The following is a 24,511-nucleotide window of genomic DNA, read 5'->3' as shown; positions in this document are numbered from 1 at the left end:
AAAGCAAGTGGAAGACCTAAGTTTTGAAATCCATGTCCATCATTTGACACACTGTGGAATTCTCTCCATCCTCTCAAATTATGCACAACATTTAAAGCTTTGAACAGATTCAACCTTTTCACCTCTGCCAAGGGTACACAATCCCCATTCACCCTTGAATGCTGTAGGGTACTCTTAGACTCCCCTAGGCCAGCTAGCCACACTTCTACACTATTTGGACTGATCTCCCTATATCTTGGGAGGGACGAGGGGGGAGAGCTAGAAACACAAGTCTGTCACATGCAATACATTCTTTAAAACGGATGCCTTAATTAACCTCTTAACCAATAATATGCTTTCCAAAAGCTATTTAAAGTTTTTGTCTTAATTTGCTAAATCATTAGTATTGAGACACAAACATGAAAACAACCAAAATGAACAGCGGGGAGTGGGAGGGTAGGGAGGGTAGTTTTTACATCTATTTAATCTGCCAAATCAATGCCATTCTACAGCCTTAAAAAGTCTATTCCATCTCTGAAATGGTGCTGAGTCTCTCTAACTTCTCTTTTTAAAGGAGTTTGTTTCACAAGCAATTTCCAACCAACCATTTTTAATCTCCATTATTTTCCTCTGCTTGATTCCAGTTGTCCATTCATCAATAAATATTCAACTCTCTTGTCCCTCAAGTGCAATTACTCCATTTACATTCTTAATTTGTACTATTCATTGCTTTGCTTTCCAACTGTGATTTTGTTTCAGTTACGTATCTTTCATCTGCAGAAACATGTGGCACCAATCTACCAAATGCCAGACTAGTTTTTTTTAATACTAGTAAGTCTAATTTTAACAAGCGTGAATTCAGCAACAATTCACTTAGTATTTGAAGGTAAAGGAAAAGGAAAACAGACTGACCCTACCCCAACCACTGCAGCCTCTATTTCTTTTCAAACTTTGATGACCACTCTGAATCCTGTGCCAGTATACAATACAGTACCGTCTACAACAAAAAATGTTCACCCACTAAATTCAATGTTTCCTATACCTACATGCCCCTTCCGCTACCATTACAGCTTCTCCTCTCCCTTATTTGCCTTTTCTCTCCACATTCCTCCCTCCACTATCCAGCTTCTTTATCTTGCTCTGCTTCCCACACATGCCAGCATCCGTTACCCATGTAAATATCACAAAGTAGGATATCAGCCAATTTTCCATTCTCCTCCTTAGTGAGCACAACTCTTGCATACACCAATCACCAACATTTCATCTTTGCAGAACAAATTTAATTTCGTTAGTAGACCTCATATCCATTTATTTCCCCATCTCATCTTGCCTCCCAATTCTCGTTTTCAGTGTTACTTCTCTTAAACAGTGTTATACTTAGAAAAAATGGCCTAACTCTGTTCACCCCGAATATTCTAAACCCTTTCCCAGCACCAACTGTCAACTACAGCCCTGTTTTTAGATTACCCCGCAACAACACAATGAAAGGAGATGGGGGGGGGGGGGGGGGAGAGAAAAAACAGTGGAGCAAAACATTGACCTCTTCAGCCATTTTTCTATTCACAGAATCTCTGGATTGTTTCTATCTGGACTCTGCCTGATCCATAGCAATGTCATTCTCTTTAGGGTGATCAGTGATACCTGAACTCAAACCATGACTACTTCATTGCATTTATCCTCTGTCTTCATTGCAGTGTTTGATATGATGGATGGCCCTATTCTCATAGAATGCATCAAGCCCCATGCTGCACTGGTGCATTGAGTCACTGCCTGGCTATCACGGATGTCTAGTTTTCAGTACTATGACAGCAGTAACCAGTTTGAGATGCTGGAGGTAAATGGCAATAGGATAAAAATTGCTTGACTGCTTACCTCAGGTCTAAGGGAAGGAAGGATAACAATTTCTTGCAGTGCTTGTTTAGCCAGCTCTTGCCCAGCGATATCATCAAATTTGACAGCTGGCCCACTAACAAAGAAACAGAATATCAATTAGCCTAACAATAGCATACTTCTGTTGGATGGGAGATGACTGATTTCATGCATTTAACTGTTTAAGAACCAACTTGAAGCTAAGAATTCTTACTACTGCACATACTACTGTTATCTATAATCACTTGTTCATTCTTAAGGATAAACTTAAAGTGGTACCAGACTAACAAAACATGTAGACGGTATCATGAGCTTTTGTGGCACAGCCCACTTCTTCAGATGACCAGCATGTTAGATGTCCACAACTAAAATAAATAGCCGAGAAGGGAGAGAGGGGAAACAAGAAGTAGTGGATATAAAATTATCAAGGGGAAAGCAGAGCTGGAATATAACACAGGAAAAACAAGTAGTCTGTAAGCACCTAAAGACTGGGTAGTCAAAAGAGGCAGATAAAAACTATTAGAAGGCAATAGAGAAGAAGAGTACTAACAACAGATACTATATAGAAAAAGAATAATTGGCACCTTCACTGTTTGGTAGGTTGATAAGGTCCCAGCCATCCGGTATTAACAGATCTTAAACTGGCTGTTTTGTTACAGACCAATTCTACAAGCCAAATGTCCTTCCCTGTGTGTATTTTGGCTTGTGGAATTGGTCTGTAACAAAACAGCCAGTTTAAGATCTGTTAATACCGGATGGCTGGGACCTTATCAACTACCAACGAATGAAGGTGCCAATGATTTTTTTGTCTGTATAGTATCTGGTGTGAGTACTCTTCTTCTCTATTGCCTTCTAATAGTTCTTATCTGCCTCTTTTGACTACCCAGTCTTTAGGTGCTTACAGACTGTTTTTCCTGCTAAATTGCAGCTTCGCTTTCCCCTTGATATTTTTATACCCACTACCTCTTCTAGTCCCGTTTCCCCCCCCCCCCTTATTTATTTTAGTTCTGGACATCCAACACTCTGGTCATCTCAAGAAGTGGGCTGTGCCCACAAAAGCTCATAATATCATCTACATGTTTTGTTAGTCTTTAAAATGCTACCAGACTATTTGTCGTTTAAGTTTAGTCTGCACAGATTAACTTGGCTACCCCCTGATTCTTAAGGATAGTTCGCTCACTGTCAACATGCAAATATAATTCCAACAGATAGGAAAATTTCCCGAGTTAATTTTATCGAACTGATTTTCATTCCTTCCCCAAGAAAAAAAAATGACTTGTTTTTAATTTAAAATACAGCATCAGAAGTGACTTGACTTCTGAATACAAACAAATGTTATGTTTGACTTACTTGTCAACAATTTCATTTAGAATTAGATTGGCAAGATTACTATCAACATTTCTAAATATCTTCGAGTCTTTCTTTTTTCGAGCAGCAGTTGTAGGAGTAGAAGGCTTGTTAGTTCTGCTATTTTTTGACGGACCCTTAAGTCAAGACAAAAAATTAGTTTGCATTTCTCAAATATATACAAACCATTTTATTTTAAAACATACATCACACTTTCAGATGCAAAACTTAGGATGCTAAAAAGTGCCAAATATTTTGATACGTGTCATTTTTCTAAAATTAAAAGCTAATTTTTAGAAAATAAGGATTAGTAAATATTCTATATTGATTCACTTTCCATAAGAATTGTGACTCTCGGTATGTATTCAAAAAGACTATAAGCAATCAATAGTTCAGAGAATCCCAAACTTTTACTAATCAAGCTTCCCCCTCTCTTATAATGCTTTTGAAAGGTGATCCCCAAGCCACATCCCCTCACCATCCCAGTACCATCACCATCAAATTTCCAATCAGATTCTGTTTCATGTCTCTTCCCTGATCTTCCTTTTCCTTTCTAATTGTTTCATCTCACTTTACTGGCATAGATCTTTTACTGCTATACTTCAAATGCAGCCTCACAATGTAAATTATGTAGTAAGCCTTCTTTATAATGGCTAAGAGAAACAGCTATTTGTACATGAATGATTTACAGGGAACAGGAAAGAAAAAAGTCTAGGGCTACTGAGTAAAATGTATTTCCCGATATCTAGAAATAGTGGGTAATAAGTTTTAAAATATCATTTGAATACAAAGAAGCCCTTTTAATTCAATTAAAAATATTCTTAGATTTAAGGCAAAATGAATTGGGAGGGGGGGGCGAGAGTGAAGAGAGATTCATTTTGGAATGGAGACCAAGCCCAAAAGTTTTCAGACAAAAACATTACTATTTAAAATATCATAGGCAACTGAACATATACATTTAGTATTCCCATCCAAAACAAATATTACTCTGAGGTTTTACTAAATGTAGTCTAAACTAGAGCTTGGTATGGGTTTTGCATTAACTCCAGCAGCTGATGGACACTTTTCATCTCTAGCATACCTTGTATGTCGAAGTTGCAGGATTTGCTCCCTGTCTAGTTACAGAGAAAGTTGATATCCCACTATAGCTAGGGGTTCTATGGTGACCAGAAAGGCCAGTGGATCCAGTTTTTGCAACAGTCTTTGAACGAGGAAGGGAGTTACTGGGGTGCGCTAATGGATCCTTCTTTTTTGGAACAGCTCCATATTCTACAAAGGAAAAAGGAAAGCTAATGTCATAAAAGCATATTAAACATGCACGGTGCTAATGAAATAGTGACATGTATAAACACACACCTCAGTTGTAAAACTAAGTTAAGAACCCGGACTTTAGATAAAATTTAATTTTCAACTTGCAGACAAAAAAGTGAAGTGGTAGTAGAAAAGACTAATCTTTTAGGATGCCATAAAACTTTGTTTAAAGTTAAATCCTTAACTTAAAAAAGATTCCTTTGAAATCTATGCTAGTTGGTGGTCCTTAAAAAGTATCCCTCTTCCCCTTTCAAGTATTACAGGAAGGATACGGATAAGGATACAAATATTTCAGAAAGAGTACACAACTGCTGTAATAATGAAAAGGTAGTCAAGTCTTAAAATGCCAGGTCCAAAGCAGCCTTCTCCTTCAGAAAAATAATGCTCACAGCATTGTTCTTCAGAAGTTAACAGTAATTTACTAAGCACATTCAACATATGAAGTTTTCTAATTCTATTATATAGTAGGTCATTTTCATTTTCTGCTAAACATTAAAGTAGTCAAAATTTGTAACAATTTCCAGTCATACACAAGCTGGAATTTAAAAATCTGAAGGGCCACAAGTGAAGAAATTGAGTTTTATTTTCTCATTAAATAAACGGCGTTAAGGCAGCCTGCCTGCCTACCATACCAGCTGATAGTGACACAGGTCCATCTTAAACTTCTGAGTAAAACTAATGCAATATAGCCATAACTTGCTTGGTCTGGCTTCCCTCCATAAGGAAGGCGATCTCAATTTTGGTCACTGATTCAGACATCTATGGCAAGTACATAGAAATACTAAGAGGCTATTTGGCTTGTATATGTAGGTTCAATTAAGTGCGTACACTGGTGTAGCTAGTCTGTGCACATTAATTGTACAGGGGAAAATGAGGTTCTCGGGCTCTGGATTGGTGGATGTTGGACAGAAAAACATGGCATTTATGCAACAAATAAGTGGACTTGAGGATGGCTGGATTTATATTCAGCGCACAGCAATAATTTCCCTATCAGCATACACAGTGAGGCAAGGCAGAAATGGGTTCTGTAGTCTATAATGAAGTACAGATGAGACTACATGACAAAGCATTACTAAAGAAAGACTGCTTTCTGGACAGGTAGAAAAAATAAGACATCAGAATTAAGAAAAACTGGTTGATGAACTTCAGGTACAATTTCAAAATAGGTATTTTTTTTATTTTTCAACTTCAAGATTGTAATGTTTTGTTTAAACATGCACTTCTCCAAGTTTAAGAAACAATTTCTGAAAAACTAAACTGACATGTAGAAATTAAAAAGAAATGTTTTCTAGAGAAAGTGCTTTCAGAATGTAAAAAACATTTTAAAATATATATAGCAGTGTCAAATATTTCAGTAAAGCTATAGTATTGAATTTAGTAATGTTAATTTATCTTAACTTTGGAAGGTTTAATGAGTGTCACAATTATAAATTACTCATACAAACTATTTAGAAAGAAGCTCAAGTGAGAAACTTAATGGAGTCTGTGCATTCCTAGCTGTTAGTGTGACTGACCTTGCATGAACTATTACCTAAACCAGCTTAAAAAGACTGCAGTGAGGACAAGTCTTCCTACAACAGAGATCCAAACTTTGACTAATTACAGACTGTCACCACTGAAAACATAGCCAGCCAATCTCATAAGCAACATCCAAGGAGAGTGAAGAATGCTAGGGGCTTTACAACAGTGGTTAGTTACCGTATATTCCGGCGTACAAGACGACCTCTGAAGTTAAAAAACATCCCCCAAAAATCGGGGGTCGTCTTGTACGCCGGATGCCCCGCCGCCGGAGCCCCTCCGCGGCTTTGAAAGCCTCGGGGGAAGCCGGCGGCGGGGCAGCCCATGCGCGCCTGGGATGCCCCGCCGCCGGCTTCCCCCGAGGCTTTCAAAGCCTCGGGGGAAGCCGGCGGGGGGGCAGCCCATGCGCGCCTGGGATGCCCCGCCGCCGGCTTCCCCCGAGGCTTTCAAAGCCGCGGAGGGGATCCGGCGGGGGGGCAGCCCATGCGCGCCTGGGATGCCCCGCCGCCGGCTTCCCCCGAGGCTTTCAAAGCCGCGGAGGGGCTCCGGCGGGGGGGCAGCCCATGCGCGCCTGGGATGCCCCGCCGCCGGCTTCCCCCGAGGCTTTCAAAGCCGCGGAGGGGCTCCGGCGGGGGGGCAGCCCATGCGCGCCTGGGATGCCCCCCCGCCGGCTTCCCCCGAGGCTTTCAAAGCCGCGGAGGGGCTCCGGCGGGGGGGCAGCCCATGCGCGCCTGGGATGCCCCCCCGCCGGCTTCCCCCGAGGCTTTCAAAGCCGCGGAGGGGCTCCGGCGGGGGGGCAGCCCAGGCGCTCCTGGCGGCTTTGCTCCCGGTGCCTCTGGTCTGCTGGGGACCATCTCCAGCAGACCAGGGACACCGGGAGCAAAGGAGGCGGGGGGCGCTGGGGTATAAGATGAAACCCTATCTTTTAATTAAAAAGATAGGGGGTCGTCTTATACGCCCAGTCGCCCTATACGCCGGAAAATACGGTAAGTCTTTTGACTAGAACATACTTGCTCCAGGCATTTATAAACTCTGTCAGACATGTATTAAGCTTCTAAAAACATATGAAATAGAATTAAATTACTGAATGTATGAATGAGAGAGGACATGCTTCTGTAATTGGTAGCTTTCCTGAGCCAAAACTCTTTGGCTCAAATTCACAAACTCTGTTTATAAACTCAGAGCTTTAATTTTAAAAAAGCATGAACTCCTGAATTGGCTCTGAAGTCTTGGAATCCATGAACTGATTATTTATAACAGGTTACTCCAAAAGTAGCTACTTAAGATTTAAAAAAAAACAAAAACAAAAACAACCTTGTGTTTATTTCTGATTGTACATAACTCATTTGGTATTTAATATACCTCAAATGAGTTATCTTAAAGGAAAACCGTTAGAAGACTTCTAAAAGTAAAGCCTATTTTCCTCCAAATTCTTCACTCAAACCCCTTACTCAATTACCACACTTTTCAAAAAGTAAAACCTCTCCCAGCCAAAAGATCAGATTGTCTCAAAGGCAGGTGAGGGGGATTAGAGGGAAGAGGGCTTAAAACGGGAAGTATGACAATCAACTTCTGTATAAAAAAAAAAAAGAAGCTCCCCAGGTTCACATTAAAAAAAACAAACAAAAACACACAGTACCTTTATGACACTTTAAAGAGGAATTTTCTACACCTAATAATTCCACATTTTAATTCTAGCAGCTAGCTAGCTTGAATAAGAAGAGCTGTGCAGTTGTAGCAGCTCAAGTGTCTGGGAGCTAGTGGCTAGCTCATGACACCAGTTTCATTACTACTGTTACTCCATCTTAATCAATGCTAGCCTGCAGAAACAGCTCTGACTAATATAGATATTTCAAAAGTGTGAAAACCATCACATTTTCAACACAAATTGGGGAATAAAGGGCTGCCTAGAAATTCAAAGAATACACAAGAAAGTAATTTGTTTAGACCTCATGTTTTAAAGCCAATTTCATCATTTTTTCCATTCTTGGGAGTTGGCAATACTAGGACATATATCTTCAGCAGAACAGTACTTCAGTTTACTTCTCTCTCTATAAAAATAGATCCTGAACAGATACATTTTGCTGTACACTTGTGCATATTAGTCACAAGCAGTTTTTTTAAAGGAATTTAAGACTGATTTTTGCTCTGTGGTCAAAAGTGAAACTTTGCAACCCAAAAATCTGCATGGATATACTGTGGAAAGATGATGTAACAGGGTGATAGATTCAATGAAATCTTGATCTAGAAATGCCCTGGCTTGGCTGAATCCGTATATAAAGAACATTAAGTTTCAGATCTAAATTCCAAAAATGGTTAGCACCTTACAAAATTCACAGCCAAGAAAAACATGATATGGACTATGAAATCTCATCTCTCTCTGAAATCTGGTCTGGTGTGCTTTTATTCCATACTGTTTTCCAAATTAGGGGTCCTGAACCAAAATGAAGTTGTGGGGGGTGGGGGAGATCTCAAGTTTATTTTAGGGAGATTGCGGTATTGCCACCCTTATTTCTGTACTGCCTTCAGAGCTGGGTGGACAGAGGGTGGTGACTGCTGGCAGGGTACCCAACTCTGAAAGCAGCATCCTACCAGCAGCAGCGCAGAAATAAAAGGTGGTAGTACCATACCATGCAACCCTATTTCTGTGCTGCTTTTGGTGGGGCAATGCCTTCAGAGCCATGTTGCTCTCCAGCTGCCCAGTTCTGAAGGCAGCACTGCTGCTAGCAGCAGAGCAGAAGTAAAAAGTAGCAATATTGCTATGCCCCCTACATTAACCACATGAAACCGTCCCTACAACCTCTTTTGGTCAAAACCCCTACAATTACACCACAATAAAATTTCAGATTTAAATAGCTGAAATCATGAGATTTTTAAAATCCCAGAACCATGAAATTGACCAAAATGGACCATCAATTTGGTAGGACCCCCAAGAATGAGACATCAGACAGCTTTGCTTCAATTTGAAACTTGTATTACGCAAGTGATTTACTGGTCTGTTTAACCCAATTCAGTGATTATGCTAAAAGTCTCCACTTCCGTAAATCCTGTGCTTTTGCTGCTTGTTTGTTCCTCATGCAGCCCACAGACTGAAAATTTAAACTGTAATAATCAGGGTAAAGAGGCCATGTTGTGGTCTATGATATAGATACATCCAGCCCATCCACCCATAGACAAAATGTGGTTGTCTGCTTATTCAAGGTTAAGGATTGACAGAGAAGCTCTCACCACAATTAAAAGAAGAACATATAGGCAGTCCCCAAGTTACGTACAAGATAGGGACTGTAGGTTTGTTCTTAAGTTGAATCTGTATGTAAATCGGAACTTGCGTCCAGATTGAGCCGCTGCTGAAACTGACCAGTGGCTGACTACAGGAAGCCCGGGGCAGAGCAACTCTGCCTCAGGCTTCCTGTAGTCAGCCGCTGGTCAGTTTCAGCAGCGGCTGACTTGGGGAGGCCTGGGGCAGAGCAGCTGGGGTGCTGCTGGGTTGCTACAGTAGCGCCGTACTGGACCAACCCAGCAGCACCCCAGCTGCTCTACCACAGGCGTCCCGAGAAAAGCCTGGTCTGCTGGGGGGGGGAGGGGGGGGGACTAGCTCGCCCCCCCCCCCCCAGCAAACCAGGGAGACGCGGGAAGCGGGACCAAGACGCCGCGGTCCCGCCGACCCGGTCCTCCGCGTCTCCCTGGTTGCGCCCCCCCCCCCCAGCAGATCAGGGAGACACGGAGCAAAGTCGCGGAGGACTGGGTGGGGGGACCACCCAGACGCGCCGCAGTCCTCCGCGGCTTTGCTCCATGTCTCCCTGATCTGCTCCCCCCCCCAGCAGACCAGGGAGATGTGGAGCAGCTTTTCTTGCCCCGGAGGACACGGGCGGCGGGACCGCGGCGCGTCTGGGCGGTCCTGCCGCCCGCGTCCTCCAGGGCGAGAAAAGCCCCGTTCATAAGTGCGGATCCGACGTAAGTCAGATCCGCGTAACCCGGGGACTGCCTGTACATCTCAATTTCCAGACTACACTGTAGGAGGAAGCAGTCTGAACGTGATATAAGCGCTTTTTATACACTTTCCTAATGAAAGACAAATTATCAAGCTTGACAATACTAGAAGTTGAGGAACAAAAGTAGTATTGGATAAGAAAAACTGTTCCAATGTTTAAATGTGTAATTCCACTCTATTAAAAAAAACAGTAATTCACTCATTTAAAAAAATAAACCGATTTTTGTACTTTTGACAATGTTCTTGAAAGGCATGTTTCTGCTTGAAAAAAAGATTTTTTAAAAACTAATGTCAAACCAGAAAATGAGTTTTATTCAGATTTCAGACCACTAAGTCAGCAATGCTAGTCCAACTCTGCTTTAAAAAAAAAAATAAAAAAATAATCACAACTATGCAATCTATTTCTGCTTTAAAAGATATCTTAAAGATAGCTTATCTAGGCAATTGTGATTCACCTATAATACCAGTATCTGTGGATCAAATACAAGAGACTATCAACATTCATAATTAGTCCCTTATTCACTTGACTGAATAGTCAAGCTCACTAGATTATTTCTATTCAGTAAATACACATTCAAGATCTTTCAGCAACATACATTCAAAGACAACTGCAAGAATGCTTAATGCCCTAAACATCTCTAAGTTAAGAGCTACTAAACCCTGGTGTAGATGTAAATGTTTTGCCAGCACAGCTATGTCACTGAATTTTTTCCATCTCCTCAGACTGAAAAAGCTATGCAAACGAAATCCTTGGTTTTTCCTATACTGGGGGGGTAGCTTACTCCATTCAGGCAACTAGTTTAACCTGTATCAGTAAAAGTAGCATCTCCAGAAGGCAACTTGCCATTCACTTCTGTATACCTATGCTTGATAAAGTATGTCAGTATCAAGTAAGCCTAAAATCTGGATACCCAAACTGTGGTACTGAATCACTAACACTGTACCAACAAAGAGCTGTACAGTAAATCATTCAATTGTTCCTGATGTACTCAATGTTAAAGTAAACTTCAGCATGGGTTGAGACACAGGAATAAAACAAAGTATATTAGGAGTATTGCAGTAGTCCAATTAATTATTAAAGTATACATCACATGAGGATTAATATTTTAAAAATAAAACCATGAAGACTTGTGCCTCCCCTTGCTAGAAAATATAAAGTACCTCTACCACCTTACAAAGAAACAAAATATGACAAGTATCCATCTCTATGGAACAATTTTGGTAGGTTTGTTGTAACCTAGTCTAAATACAGGAACAAGCACATGGAGTAACTTATACTCTAAAGGTAAGATTTGTCACAAGACTGCTCACTTATACACTTTAGAGAGCTCCAGAAGCATCTATAAATGACTAGCTGAACAAAAGAGACATCAGTGTCACAAGGAAAACATTAAAAATCCAAGAGGCACATTTTCAAAATAGAGGTAATCCTGGTATATATTGAAGTTACTTGGGGTATTTGGCCTAAGAGGTGAGGGTCAGAAACAGTTTAAAAATTAAATCAAAATAATAAAGGTTTGAAGAAAAACCCTCCATGATATAGGCCTGCCAAAGAATAACCATAAGAAATGCAGACAGCTATTGGATGAAAGACTGTCCCTTGGAAGGTGTCTAGCATTGACCCATTCTAATAGCACCAATTGGGGGGGGGGGGGGGGGGCGAGAAAGCGCAAGATAGTCTAAAATCGTTAATCTGTTCCAGATAAATATCAAGGCACATTTTAATGAACATTACACATATTAATTATGTTCTTGTTGTAACGAAAGGTTATGCGAAAGAAGAACATTGGTCGTATGATTACCAACTAAGCAAAACAAAAGAGTACATTTACAAAGAATGCAAGACTAAGCACCACCTTAACCTTATGAACAGAACTTGAAAAGTTGCCCAGATATCTAGACAGAAAGATACAGAGACAAGGGTCTTCAGCAAGGTCAAGAAGCAACAATCTAATGAAAAGCCCAGATACCAGGAAGGACAAACATATTTCGAGAATTCTCCCCCCCCCCCCCATTTGGGAATTCTGTATTTCAGATCAGCCTGTGAGTAGAGGTTTTATAAATTTGAAGCTCTCTTCTTGTTGTAGAGAGGGAGAAATAACTTTATCATTGTCCCATTCTATAGCCTCCTAACTACTGTCAGGAGTTGGGGGCGGGGAGTAGGAGGGGAAAAAGAAAAAGGTATCCATAGGGATATAAACGACTAATCAACTAATTGACTATCCAATAAGCAAAAGCGGAGGAGTGGGGTGAGGAGAGAGAGAGAGGGGAGAAGCTCTTGCTACAGTTCAAAGCTGAAGTGCCCTTACCGACTAATCAAACAGTCGATGGAAATTACATCAACTATTTGATTAGTTGACTGATCTAATTTTAACATCCCTAGGTCACCATTACTTTACCCTACCTATCCGTGTCTGTTCTTCCAGGTCTTCTTACTTGGAGAGGCATTCCATTATTTACCTCTGCCAGTGCTCAGACAATGTTTTGAAATCCAGAAGAGAGAATGACTCAACAACCCTTCACTACTTCAGAATCTCTTTTGTAAAGAAATTCCTGAAGTGGCAAGTGTGAATCTATACAAATAATAGATTAGTCCACAAGTTCCCCAAGCTTTTCCCTTGACAGTGATTTTTCTTTTATTTTAAGTAGCTAGCAAGCGTGTCATTTACCAGTTTAAATCTGTCGCAAAACACTTGTTCATTTTCAGCTGTGTTGGGTAGAAAAATATTCATTGGTTTTAATTAAAACCTTATTGTTCATAGTATGAAAGTTAGCTGAATAGCTGGTAAACGTACTATGCAAAAATAAGAGGAAGGAAGGTCCAATACTAGGGGACCTAGCTCAGGACTAGAGTTATCTGGTTTCAAGACCCTGTTTCCCTATAGACTGCCTATGTGCCACCTTAGGTTGCTTTCTCGGTGGCTCAGTTCCCATTTGTAAAATGGGAATAAAGTACTTCCCCTACCTTACAAGGACGTTGAGAGGATAATTACATTGACAATTGGGATCAGGGCCAGATTAAGACCTTTAGAGGCCCTAAGCACTGAAAAGATTATGCCCCCCCCCCCCAAATATGTAATTCAAAATAAAAACAATACTATACCATAAGAAAATCTCATTTTTTTTGGTGCCCCTGCTTTGCTCGTGCCCTAAGCATGTGCTTAGTCTGCCTATTTGGTAATCCAGCTCTGATTGGGATGCCATAATATCAGAACAATTGAGGTCATGCAAGCACCTTAGATAATAGTTTCTGAAAGTCAAAAAACAGAACAAAAAATTATAATAAGTAATTAACAGAAATGGGGAGTTTTTAGACTGCTATGCTATTTTTATAAAGAACTGTTATTTTTCTTTGTACAGGTTTTAAGGCCAATCTCAGAAGCCAGTGTAACTTTGCTATCCTCCATTATTTTTTTCATTTATGGTGGTACCTATGATGACAGGAAAAAATATATACTTGAGCTTAATAGAAGAGGACCCTATTGCAAAAGAAGCAGATTCCTCCTGTTTGATGCTTTCCCTGAAGGACAGGAGACAATTTGTACTTATGTGGGGAACTTCTCAACAAGCTGTGAGTACTAGAATTGTTTCTTGCCAAAATTAAAAGCCTGCACAAGTAAACTTTCTTTTGCTGAGCTATCCATGTTAGAAAACTAGTGTGGAAAACCTAGCAAAAAACAAACCACCACAGAAGTAGAGTACACGAAAGAGAAAGCAGCCTAAGTTTCTTCAGAGGTTGGGTAGTGTGTATGTATTCAAACTTAAAACCAGCTGGATGCAGACAACCCAAGTTTTATTGGGCTTAAATTGTCAACTTAAAATAAAAATGAAGACTTTTTAAACTCACATTATTCCAAACACCAAAAGCTACACTAACTGAAAAATTCCAGAGACAATACACAATAATTAAAACAAATATATCTGAATGTGTTATTAGTTTTAAAACAAGTTTGTTTTAAGCCAGGGAGGGTTTCTTAATAGAAAAGTGCCCATATTATTGGAAAAATAGTTTAGGTGTTCAAAGGCAAGAAAATTGCTGAAAGCTATTTAAACTCAACTGACTAGATTTTAAACTGACAGTCACTTTAAAGACTATTTCATACTATTCTGATTGCTTTGTTCTGCGCTCTGTAACTGAGTTTTATTAATTCCATTGGTGTTTAACCTAATTTTATTTAACATGATTAGTCTACAATGTATGTGAATTAGTAAATTTGGCTTATAGTTCTGATTACATCATATTGTTGGCTTTAAAGAGTCTCTCAATTCTGAACACAGTTTATAGAAGTCAGGAAACTTCTTGCTTCATTTATGTAGCACCCAGACAGGAAACACACTTTAATAACTTAGTATTATTGGTATATTAATTTTGGGAGGGGCAGGGGGAAGAGAAGAAAACCATAATTAAAAATTCCTAATGTTGCTGTTTGTCTGTTTTCTTTTACACTGAAAGCAGAAAACAAAATCTATTACAAACACAAATGACATCTAGTTAAAGCAACCTAATGTGAGTTTAGCTCATACCAGTTCTATATAATAAACAAATCAACAAAATAAAAGGAAATTCCAGAAATCAAGAACTTACATTTAAATTATAAAGTGCACCATGTTAGCCTTCTTTAAATATATTACTACAAGAAAAAGTGTTTTTGGAATCCAGTCTTTTGAGCTTGTCTACACAAGCATTTAGTTTATCAAACTGCATCAGCCTGCTGTGGACTAACTGTCCCTGTGGATCCTGTTGTCATGCATTAAATAGCTCATTAGAGTCTGGAAATGGAGGACAGGGGAGGGAATCACATGAGGATTACCTGTTGTGCTCCCTGCCTCTGAGGCATCTGGTATTGGCCACTGGCGGCAGACAGCATATTGGGCTAGATGGACCATTAGTCTATCCAGCATGGCTGTCCTTATGTAATGCATCTAGTCCTCTCTGAAATGGAACTAGATCAAAGCACATTAAGGTAAACTCTTTTGGACCCTAACTTTTTGAAAACCATGAGAAGGAGCAAAAAAACCCAAAACAGAGCTATTTTGAGACAGCTAAGGACTGCAATATAAACAAACAGCATTAACAAAAAGCCTTATGAGGATGGAATGTACTTATACAAAACCTTTAAAATAGAAACATACAAGATTTAACAAATTAATGTGGGGCCAGGAAACTCAACATATTACTTGCAACATACCAAAATCTGAAAGACATCCCCTGATTAAATTCAGTGCTAGTGAAACCAAACCCACCTGACTGGAGATGTCCATTGCGGCATGCCAGGTTAGTACTGTCATTATAGACTTCGGTTTGCGGCTTGGGAATTTGCACAACTGCCTGCAGCTTCTCTATGCAATAAACAGAGGGGGGAAAGGACAAAATAAAATAAAACAAAAACTAAACCAATTAAACGTATGTATGCTGATCACATAGAAATGATAACATTGGGTTTTAGTATCTCGCACATAAGGGTCAATGATAAAAGGGATATTTCTATTTATGCTAACTACTTTGTGAGCCCAACAAAAAAAATCCTGTGTGTATTAATACAAATCTATGAAAGCAGTTTTATACTGGCAGTCATTCCCTGAATTAGTTTAACCATTAAAAAAAGTTAGAGGATTTTCTCACAATGGAACTGCACAGGATTTGACAAAGTGGGATTTGTACAACAATCCCATAATGGAAATCTTCCATTGGGAACTTGTGTAGACCATCTGCGTGGGGCAATTACTCTTTTACATACAAAGTGGCTCACTGTAACAGATATGTAAGTTAGTCCACATGTCTGAAATAAACAAAACCTGTTTGACAGTTCCTAATACTCAAAGGAAAGAGGACTTCAGGGTTTCAAAATGTGAATTGAAGTCTGTAGAACTCTCGCTTCTTATGCAGTTTGTTGCATGTAATTTAAAAAGATAAATATGTAAGATACCCTTGTTTCTGACCAAACCAAAAGTTTAACTTCTGTAATACCCGAACGTGTTCATGAAAATAATTGAAGATTAATAGGAAAAACTCTGCCACAAAAATGAATGGCACAACATAAATCAACGATTAGCAGTGAACAAATAAATGAAGGAATATTTTGAAAAATAGGAATCTTCTCTCAATCACACAAGTTAAAAGTATACTATAATCTTTCGTTTCAAGTCACTCCATGGCTCCCCTTTCTTCATTGCAACAGATACAAACTTTTGGTCCTTGCTGTTCAGGCCCTTCAGAACTCTGCTTCTCCCCCCGATTCATCTACTTTTCACAGTTGTCCTGCCTGTAGATATTTGCCAGCCTCAATCACCCATGTTAGCTTTCCCCAGAAATACCTTTGTGCTCAGTTACCATGATGATGGGTATATTAAAACCCAAATGCAACAGGAAAACATAATTTGACTCCATCTTTGCCCATGCAACACCTTCCCTAAACCACTGTGAAAAGCAACTATCCTTCAGGTCTAAAAAAAGCCTCCCCTAATACCATGCTTAACAGCAACTGCCAACAGACAGAGGTGATGACAGCAGAGACTGATTTTTAATGCATTTCACCTATATAAGCAATTCTTATTAATATTTCCAAAATCATCTTGCCCCAGCTCCTGCCAGTTGTTTGCAACCCAATTGTTGCATTGTGCCTGAAGGCCTTTCTATACTGGGAAAAAGACAAGGTAATCTATGGCTAAGTCTACACTGCTGGATTTTTGCAGCAGCAGAAATGCAAATTGCACTCATTTGCATATCTGCTGCCAGTTCTTTCTGCAGAAGAAGTTTCGCCACTAAAAAGCTCTGTTTAGACTAGGCCATTTGTTGGAAAAAAAAAATCTTTTGCTCGAGATCCTGTAAGTCTTGACAGAAGAATCTAATTCATCTATCTCCCTGATAATGAATTGTTTTGATAAAGCATCTTAAAACTCAACAAAAACTGCAGTCTTTTCCCTTGAGACCAGTCTTCATTGTACAACACATTTAATACATCAATCTTTTGCTCATCCTGCTAGACAGAGTAAACTGCTTCTACTTTCTTCTCATTTTGGTAACACTTAGCTCCAACTCCTATGAAAATAAGTTTGTTCTCCCTGCATGTATCAGCCACCCAATCTCTTCAATTTCATTATTCGTGAAATCCGTGCCTGTACATTTCCTGTCTATGAAAGAAATATATTAAGCTTAAATACAAAAGCTGTACAAAAGCAACAAGTAGCAATCACAAAACAGAAGCATTTGTTTCACTCAGTAGGAAACTATTATATCATGAACTTTTGTGCCTGAAGTTGGCCAGGGTCTCTACTAAAGGGAGGTGAGTGGGAAGACATGAAGTCTTTCTATACTGGATAGAAACATCCCTTGCCGGTACAAGTGTCTTCTTGACATCACTCACCACCAATATCTCACAGGTCAGAGCTCGAGTGAGTAGGAACTTATAGCATTTCCTCCTACAGGAAGATGTGATTGCTACCTCTTAATACAGAGACAGTTCTTGCAGTCAGATCAGTCTCTAATTTCATCATTTTAGCACTGGCGTATGTAACACTGCCCAGTTCCAAAAACTACACAGTTTCCAAAAAACAGGAAAATCTCTCCTGTACCTCTGCTTAAACAGAATAAAATAATCTCATTTTCAAGTGAATTAAGATAATCATTTGGGATGCCACATTTACAAAGATCTTCAGAGCATTCAGAATACAAAGTAGACCTAAACAACCGTGTTTGTTCATGGCTGCCACTCCTAAAGGGCCTTGACACTTTATCCCATGTAAATTGCAGCCATAGATCCCATAGCCCAAAATACAATCATCTGTAAATTAGGCATTAGCCTAACAAAATATTCTGAACTGCCATTACGTTGATAATCTCAGCTAAAAAGCAGGGATGTTAACTGTTTACAGGGCTAAACTTTAACTGATAAACCTGCCTCAGAGGCAGCACAGGGTGGCAAGCGGGAGCCAGTACATGCAGGGAACCTCAGAGGCAGCAGCATGGGGTGGCAGGCAGGAGCCATTACACATGGGAGGGCCAGTTTAAAAGCTGGCTCTCTGAGCACACCCCACATGTAACCATGTAGGCACTGATATTGTCAGCAGTTACACAGTTATACACATACTTTAACATCTCTACTAAAAAGACACATTATGCATTAGCTTTAGTTTCCAAAGTAAACTGAAGGTTTCACCTCTTAAGAGTCCCCAAAACTAATCTCAAAACAAGACAGGATCATTTGGCACATAGCCACATATCATGGATATGGGCTAAGAAGCTGAGGCCATTTATATGAAAAAGCCATACAAGCAATGCTTCTGTGAGATTTTTTTAAACAGCAGATAGGGACGCAACAATACCTAGAGATGCAGGCAAAACGAATGAGGAGTACATGTTTAAAAAGAAAGATGTAATCAATGTCATTTTCTGGTTGCTTTCCTTATACTACCAACATCACTTTCTCCATATTTGAATTAAGTTTCAGCCAAATAACCCTCCTCTGTGTGTGTCTCTCTCTCTACCATACACAGAGTAAAGCGTTTGATAGCTCTCACTGGATCAGACAAAATATCTTAGAAGTGGGTATTAAGAACTTGGGAAATTCTACAAAGCCTGCTATTCTACTGTGGAAAATCATCCTTTAATTCCTGATCTTGCAACTGGATTTCTGCAGACCCACAGCAAGCACAGAGCTGTACTGTACTGACTGTAATGGGTCTCTTTATACATGCAAGGTTCTGTCAGAATTGGTCTTAGTCCCCTATTCCTGCAATTAGATCACAGAAAGAAGCTCTCAAGTCAGTTGCACATGCAGTCTTATAAGACCCCTTGTGTATCTGCATTACAATATACATTTGGGTTACATTATCACACATTTCCACAGTAATATTGCCTTTATTAAGTGCGCAGGATGAATGACAGAAGTGAGACAAGCAAGAGATTTTTAAATTTAAAAACAGAAGTAATGAAAGGTAACAAACAGTGTAACATGTCACCCAACGATATAATTGCTTTACATCTAATTAATTCTAATTCTTTTAAATTGTGGCATAATTCTGATCTTCACCACAAGGAACAACTCCTCATCCAAATTCTGCCCGCCATTACACTGGTATAATTCTGGAGCAGGTGCTCAACTACAGCAATAAGGGAAGCATAAGAACTTATATGGAATAAAGTAAGCAATGACTTCACTGATATTCCTTCAAAGATAATTTGAACTAAATGAAACAACATTTGTTATTTACCACTACTACATTAATCTGCCTTTCAGCCTGCACACCATGGACATCTGGTATCCTAGGTGGGAGAATGCACTGCCTTCCCAAATTACCAGCCTGGCCCCACCCACACTCCACACCACACCCAGAATGCTTATTATAGGCGTACTGGGAGAGTAGTGTTGCTGCCCCCAAGCACCCACCCTCCCCAGTGCCCTAGGGCTGGGGAGACTGGGGCTGCATGCCCACCCTTCTCCCCTCTGTCTGTGATGGTGGCGGGAGAGGGGGACATGTGCACAGCATGCTGCACATCCTCTCCATGGGAGGGGAGGGAGCAGGGAGGTGGCTTGGTTTCCGTGGGGGTGGGGCTTCAGTGGAAGGGGCAGGGCTGGTGCTGGAAGCTTGCCTCTCCCAGCCCTACCTTCATTGACCATCAGTGCTGCACACAGAATAAAGCAAAGAACATGTAATTACAGATTACAATATAAAGAGAAGAGAAGATTCTATGTACTCTCTCAATGTCAGTTTCTGACTTGAGTGCTTAAGTCTTGCAAACTTCACCACCTCCTTTTGCAGGAATACATTTAAGGACATACATGGCCAATATTCAATTTGGTTTGCTAACATACGCAAAACTGTAAAAGTGAACATCAGGAGCAAATATATATTTTGTATATGTGCCAAATCAAACAAACAGAAGTCAGTGATTTTGATTTTTTAAAGTGTATTGTTGTAATATCTAAATGACTATAAATGAAATCAAATTATAAAATTTGTTTATTTTACAAAATTGAAGCCACAGCATATATTTAGTTTCACTTTTTTGTTGCCCAACTACCATCACTGTAGGAGACTGCTCCTGAAGCAAACTTTCTCTGAGCCTCTTAGAGAGTGAAATATTTATGAACTGCTGCTGTTTTGAGCCAAGAATGTGGACCAATCCAAGCAGCAACAGGAAACAGAGCGGACAGGGAGACAGGTGGGAAGGGAACCTACTTTTCCCTCCGCAGATCCCTGCATAGAGCCCCAGGGAAATGGGAAAATAGGGACAGACACAGTCACTTTCTTCCTGCTATCATCACTACAGCAGGCCAGAGAGCAATGGCAGCCAATGGAAGGAAGGGACTGATGCCTCAGACTTCTTCAGGGTCCAAAAAGTTAAGATGCAAATGTAACTAATGCTGAAGGGGGAAGGAAGGAGGCCTCGGCAGAGAATCCGGTGTCAGGCCAAAACACATTTTGTGGTGCTGTTTTCAAAAGTGGCCATCTTCTCCTTTAGCAAAAACCCTCAACAACAAAATGACCAGTGAAATAGAAAAAAAACGACAACTAATCTTTTTAAACAGAATGTTTAAGAGCACTTTCAGGACAATGCTATTTAAAGGATGCTCTACCAGATTTTTTTTTTTTAAATATATAAAGTAAATCACTCAAATTATTATATAATAACATTTCACTGGCAATCACAGGCCTCTTTTTTTGTAGACTATGTATCTCCTTCACAATGAATTCTGTAATATTCATAAGGGCTCAGATTCTACTATATGTTGCTCCTGAAACAGTTTTAAGTTTAGCAATTAAAGCAGAAAAACATGATCTGATTAAAATCACAGAAGTTAATTTTTACAACTGTTTAATCTTACTTCCAAGACTGAATTATTTCAGTTATAGTTCACACTGGGAACGACACTGTCAATGTAATTCCCATATTAATAATATAGAACTGGTTTAAATTGTAGTGAGTGCTTGCTGCAGAAGAACACACCTGTAAATTTTATCCAGCAGAAATCCAGTACATGAACACAGTGTTTGTCAACCAGCAGGCTGAGATCTCAATCAGGTCATTAAAGACAACTGGAGGGTGAAAGGTGTTGAAAGATATACAGATAGTCCCCGACCTACAAATGAGTTACGTACCAAACACTTGGTTGTAACCTGATCTGTTTGTAAGTCGGTCCCCATTCATTTAAATGGGACCGCGCTATTCGTAAGCGTGGATTGCTGTTTGTAAGTCGCAGACCGGCTGTACAGGAGGTTGGTCGTAAGTACGGATGGTTGTACATCGATGCATTCGTAAGTCGGGGACCAGCTGTATTATAATTTCAAAGCAAAGAAAATAAAGTGTCCAGAGCAGCTTCTGGGTGATCAAAACCTTCAAAAGGATGTGAAGTCAAATCTACTAGCATATTATTTTATATCTGTTTCGTAATTCTCAGGGGGCTCCTTTTTTAAAATTTTTGCTTCAAATAAGGGCTCACCACCCTGAAAAGGCTGAGAAACACACACTATGCTACTATAAATAAAAAAGTCTGCAATGGCTTTTACTCTTCAATGTAAACAATGAAATATATTAAGTTAATGCATCATCACGTGTACCAACTTTCCAAATCATGAATAGCAACTGGTACCTAGAAGTTGCAAACGATCCTTTGCCATAGCCAAGTTCGTCATCATTTTAGACTGCAGACGTCGAGCTCGCTCACACTGATCACCTTGAGAAGAAAGACTCAAAATTAAAACAGAACTGTCAAATTAATGTTTACAAGTGCTAAAAAAATTCCTCTATTAAAACTGATATCTACCTTTTTCCTCTCCCCTCGTAAGCGAGGAGAGGGAAATAAAATTAAAACCTTAGTCAAATATTTTAAGTTAAAATAAACAACTAGAAATTGGCTGTTTGCTTCACAAAGTTGGAAGTAGAAGTCTGAAGACTTAAGTGTTGCTGTGCAGATCTGACTGCCCACACCAAACTGGTGCATGCTGCCATTTAATTTGTGAAGGCTGTACACAATGAGGGACACAAAGGAAAAGGTGGTAAAGAATAAAAAAATGTAGTAGAGGAATCAAGAGGTTCCTCTTGGTTATAAGTGATTGAACTTTGGTAAAACTGAGAAAAACAGTGTCCGTCCACATTTCAAAACATCAGTAATAGTGTTACAAACACTACTATGGCAACTTCCTTACAACAGAGCTCTCCTAGTTTAAAAGCTTGTCTAAGCTCTTAAAAGTTAACACAGCTCTGCCAAATGTTGATAGAGAAGGCTAGTACTATATTGGTAACTATGATCTGTTTCACTATTTTAAGATACAGGACTATGCTTACTATTTTCCCCTCAAGAAGTTACTGCAGAAATGAGCGAATTTAAATTATAAAAAATAAAAATAAAAAAAATAAAATCAGTGAGCCAAAAAAAAAAACCCCTAAAAAAACCCAACACATTGGAACTCTGACTTCTTAGAAATATTTCTTCAGATTATATACAACATATCAATTTAAAGCCAGAGTAGCAGGCTTTTTATACATTATATGCTTATCATAATATGGAGAAAGTAAATGGAGGTAAGTAGTTATCTGGAGAGAATGTCTGCTGCATTAAAAACATTCTGCATGTGCTTCTCCACAATACTCTACAAACCAACCACTTACCTGAAGAATGAAATATGGTGCGTAACTCTCCCACTTTCCTGGCGACATCTAGACTTGCTGGAAGACCAACACTGCGGCGGTGGATCTTCTGCTGTTCGATTTAGTGGGTCTAGTAAAGACCTGCTAAATCAAAAGCTGAAAGCACCACTATCGACTGCAGTGCTCCTCGCTGTTGCGAGGAATAAGAGAAGTCAACAAGAGCATGTCTACTGTCAATCTCTCAGTGTAGGAATGGCACCAAAGTCTGTCTTAAGATAGGTCAACTCCAACTACATTATTTACTTGGCTGGAATTGCATATCTTAAGCCAACCTTTCCCTGCAGTATAGGCCTGGGGTGAAAAAAAATGCCAGGAAGTGATAGTCATAAAAAAGGTATAACTTTACACATACACAAAATCAGCTTACCTTGACCAATAACCAAGACAGCTATTCCTTTCTCCAGTTCTTCAATTCCCTTCTTATACCATTCAACAGCTTGTTCCTTTTGCCCTGCTTAAAATGGAAATGGGCCACTTACTTTCTGTAGTAGATTATAATGAAAAGGAATTTTTCTGCAAGATATGCAAAACAAGTGCTATGCACAATTACACAGGTGAGTAAAATTACACAATTGGGCAAATATTGCTTCATAAACATTTCTAAATAGACTTCACAGCTGATCAATGTCAAACAAACACACACACACAAAACCAAAAAGAACCCCACCACCACTGAGTTCATAATTTTGTGTGATACCTGCTACAAGTCTGAATCACTTTTGCTTGTTTCCATACATTTTCTCCCTAACATCTTTCCTAATCTTCCATTTACATACAGCAGTGGTTCAAAAATTTTGGCCCATGGCCAAACCTGCTCAACGCAAACCTTTCCATGGACCACCAGCCAACCACCCACAATGATGAAATGGGTGCAGGAGTGGGTGTGACCACAGGTAGGGGAAAGAGGAATGTAAATGAAGCTGATCAAACATTCAAATGAAGCGCGGATTTACAAGTCTCCCAAGTTATTGCTGCAGAGCTAACCAAGTCTGACCCTTTCATAATATACTAAACTTACAGTCTGTATACAGTCTCTATTTTGATTTTAAAGAAGAAAACAATTTTTACTTCCTGCTGCTATGCAGATTCATAGTTTCATTAAGTCTTCACACTTTAAAATCATGCTGAATGTTTCCATGAAAATGTAAAGCCCATCAAAGTACCCATGACTCTCCTCCTTGAACACTGCCAAGACTGTACTGCTGCAAGTAGACGGATACTGAAGTCAGTGATTTTCAACCTGAGGCCCATCAACACAGAGCTGTGCAGCCCATGTGACATCTTCAGGGACTTACAGGTAGCAATGAATGCATCCCAGAGTGGTAAAGAGGTTGAGAACCACTGTTGTCAGTCAAATACACTGGCAACAGCTTTTGTTTGTTCTCATTTTTAAATCTCAAACAAAATTTTCCTCAACTTCTTATTTTATTCTGAATTAGTTGTTTCAGAGTTGTTTAAGTATCTAAGCAAAAGTAAAATAATTATAAGACTTAATTTTAGAGGAAAATACAATGTTATGAGTTTAATTGCTAAATATTGTCTTATATACATATGAGACAGAATACATATCACACAAATAATTTACAAAATAAGAGTATGCTATAAATCTTATGCTAGACCCCAAAATAAATCACTGTTCCTTATTATTCATGCCTAAATAATTAATGATGCAACAACTTAGTTCTGAATATGAACATGAGTTTCCCCTCCTTAATCAAGGTCTATGAATTAAATTCAAAATAAACAATTTTCAGAAGACAATTTCAAAGACTTATTTTTTTGGGAAAAAACACCTTGTATTTGTGCACATCTTTTAGAAACTAGATAACCTTACTGCATCCTTCAAC

General features: G+C 39.4%; 1 protein-coding gene across 4 annotated transcripts in view; it reads right to left on the bottom strand.

The window, feature by feature from the left end:
* Window positions 1–24,511, bottom strand: part of SPAST (spastin) — a 60,825-nt gene that overhangs the window by 34,145 nt on the left and 2,169 nt on the right. The window contains exons 2-7 of one of the 4 annotated variants that reach the window (XM_075924921.2): window positions 23,032–23,115; window positions 21,607–21,690; window positions 15,260–15,355; window positions 4,277–4,464; window positions 3,199–3,332; window positions 1,852–1,945 (exon numbers count right to left, since the gene is read on the bottom strand). In XM_075924921.2, coding sequence (XP_075781036.2) covers window positions 1,852–1,945; window positions 3,199–3,332; window positions 4,277–4,464; window positions 15,260–15,355; window positions 21,607–21,690; window positions 23,032–23,115 — 680 coding nt within the window. Of the gene's footprint in view, window positions 1–1,851; window positions 1,946–3,198; window positions 3,333–4,276; window positions 4,465–15,259; window positions 15,356–21,606; window positions 21,691–23,031; window positions 23,119–24,511 lie in introns of all 4 variants that reach the window. The other 3 variants (XM_075924920.2, XM_075924923.2, XM_075924924.2) reach the window with 3 other exon arrangements.

The sequence above is a fragment of the Pelodiscus sinensis genome, chromosome 3, assembly GCF_052426305.1.
Source record: "Pelodiscus sinensis isolate ZL-2025 chromosome 3, ASM5242630v1, whole genome shotgun sequence".
NCBI lineage: Eukaryota > Metazoa > Chordata > Testudines > Trionychidae > Pelodiscus > Pelodiscus sinensis.
Note: the sequence above shows the minus strand (reverse complement) of the source record. Positions and strands in the feature narration are given on the sequence as shown.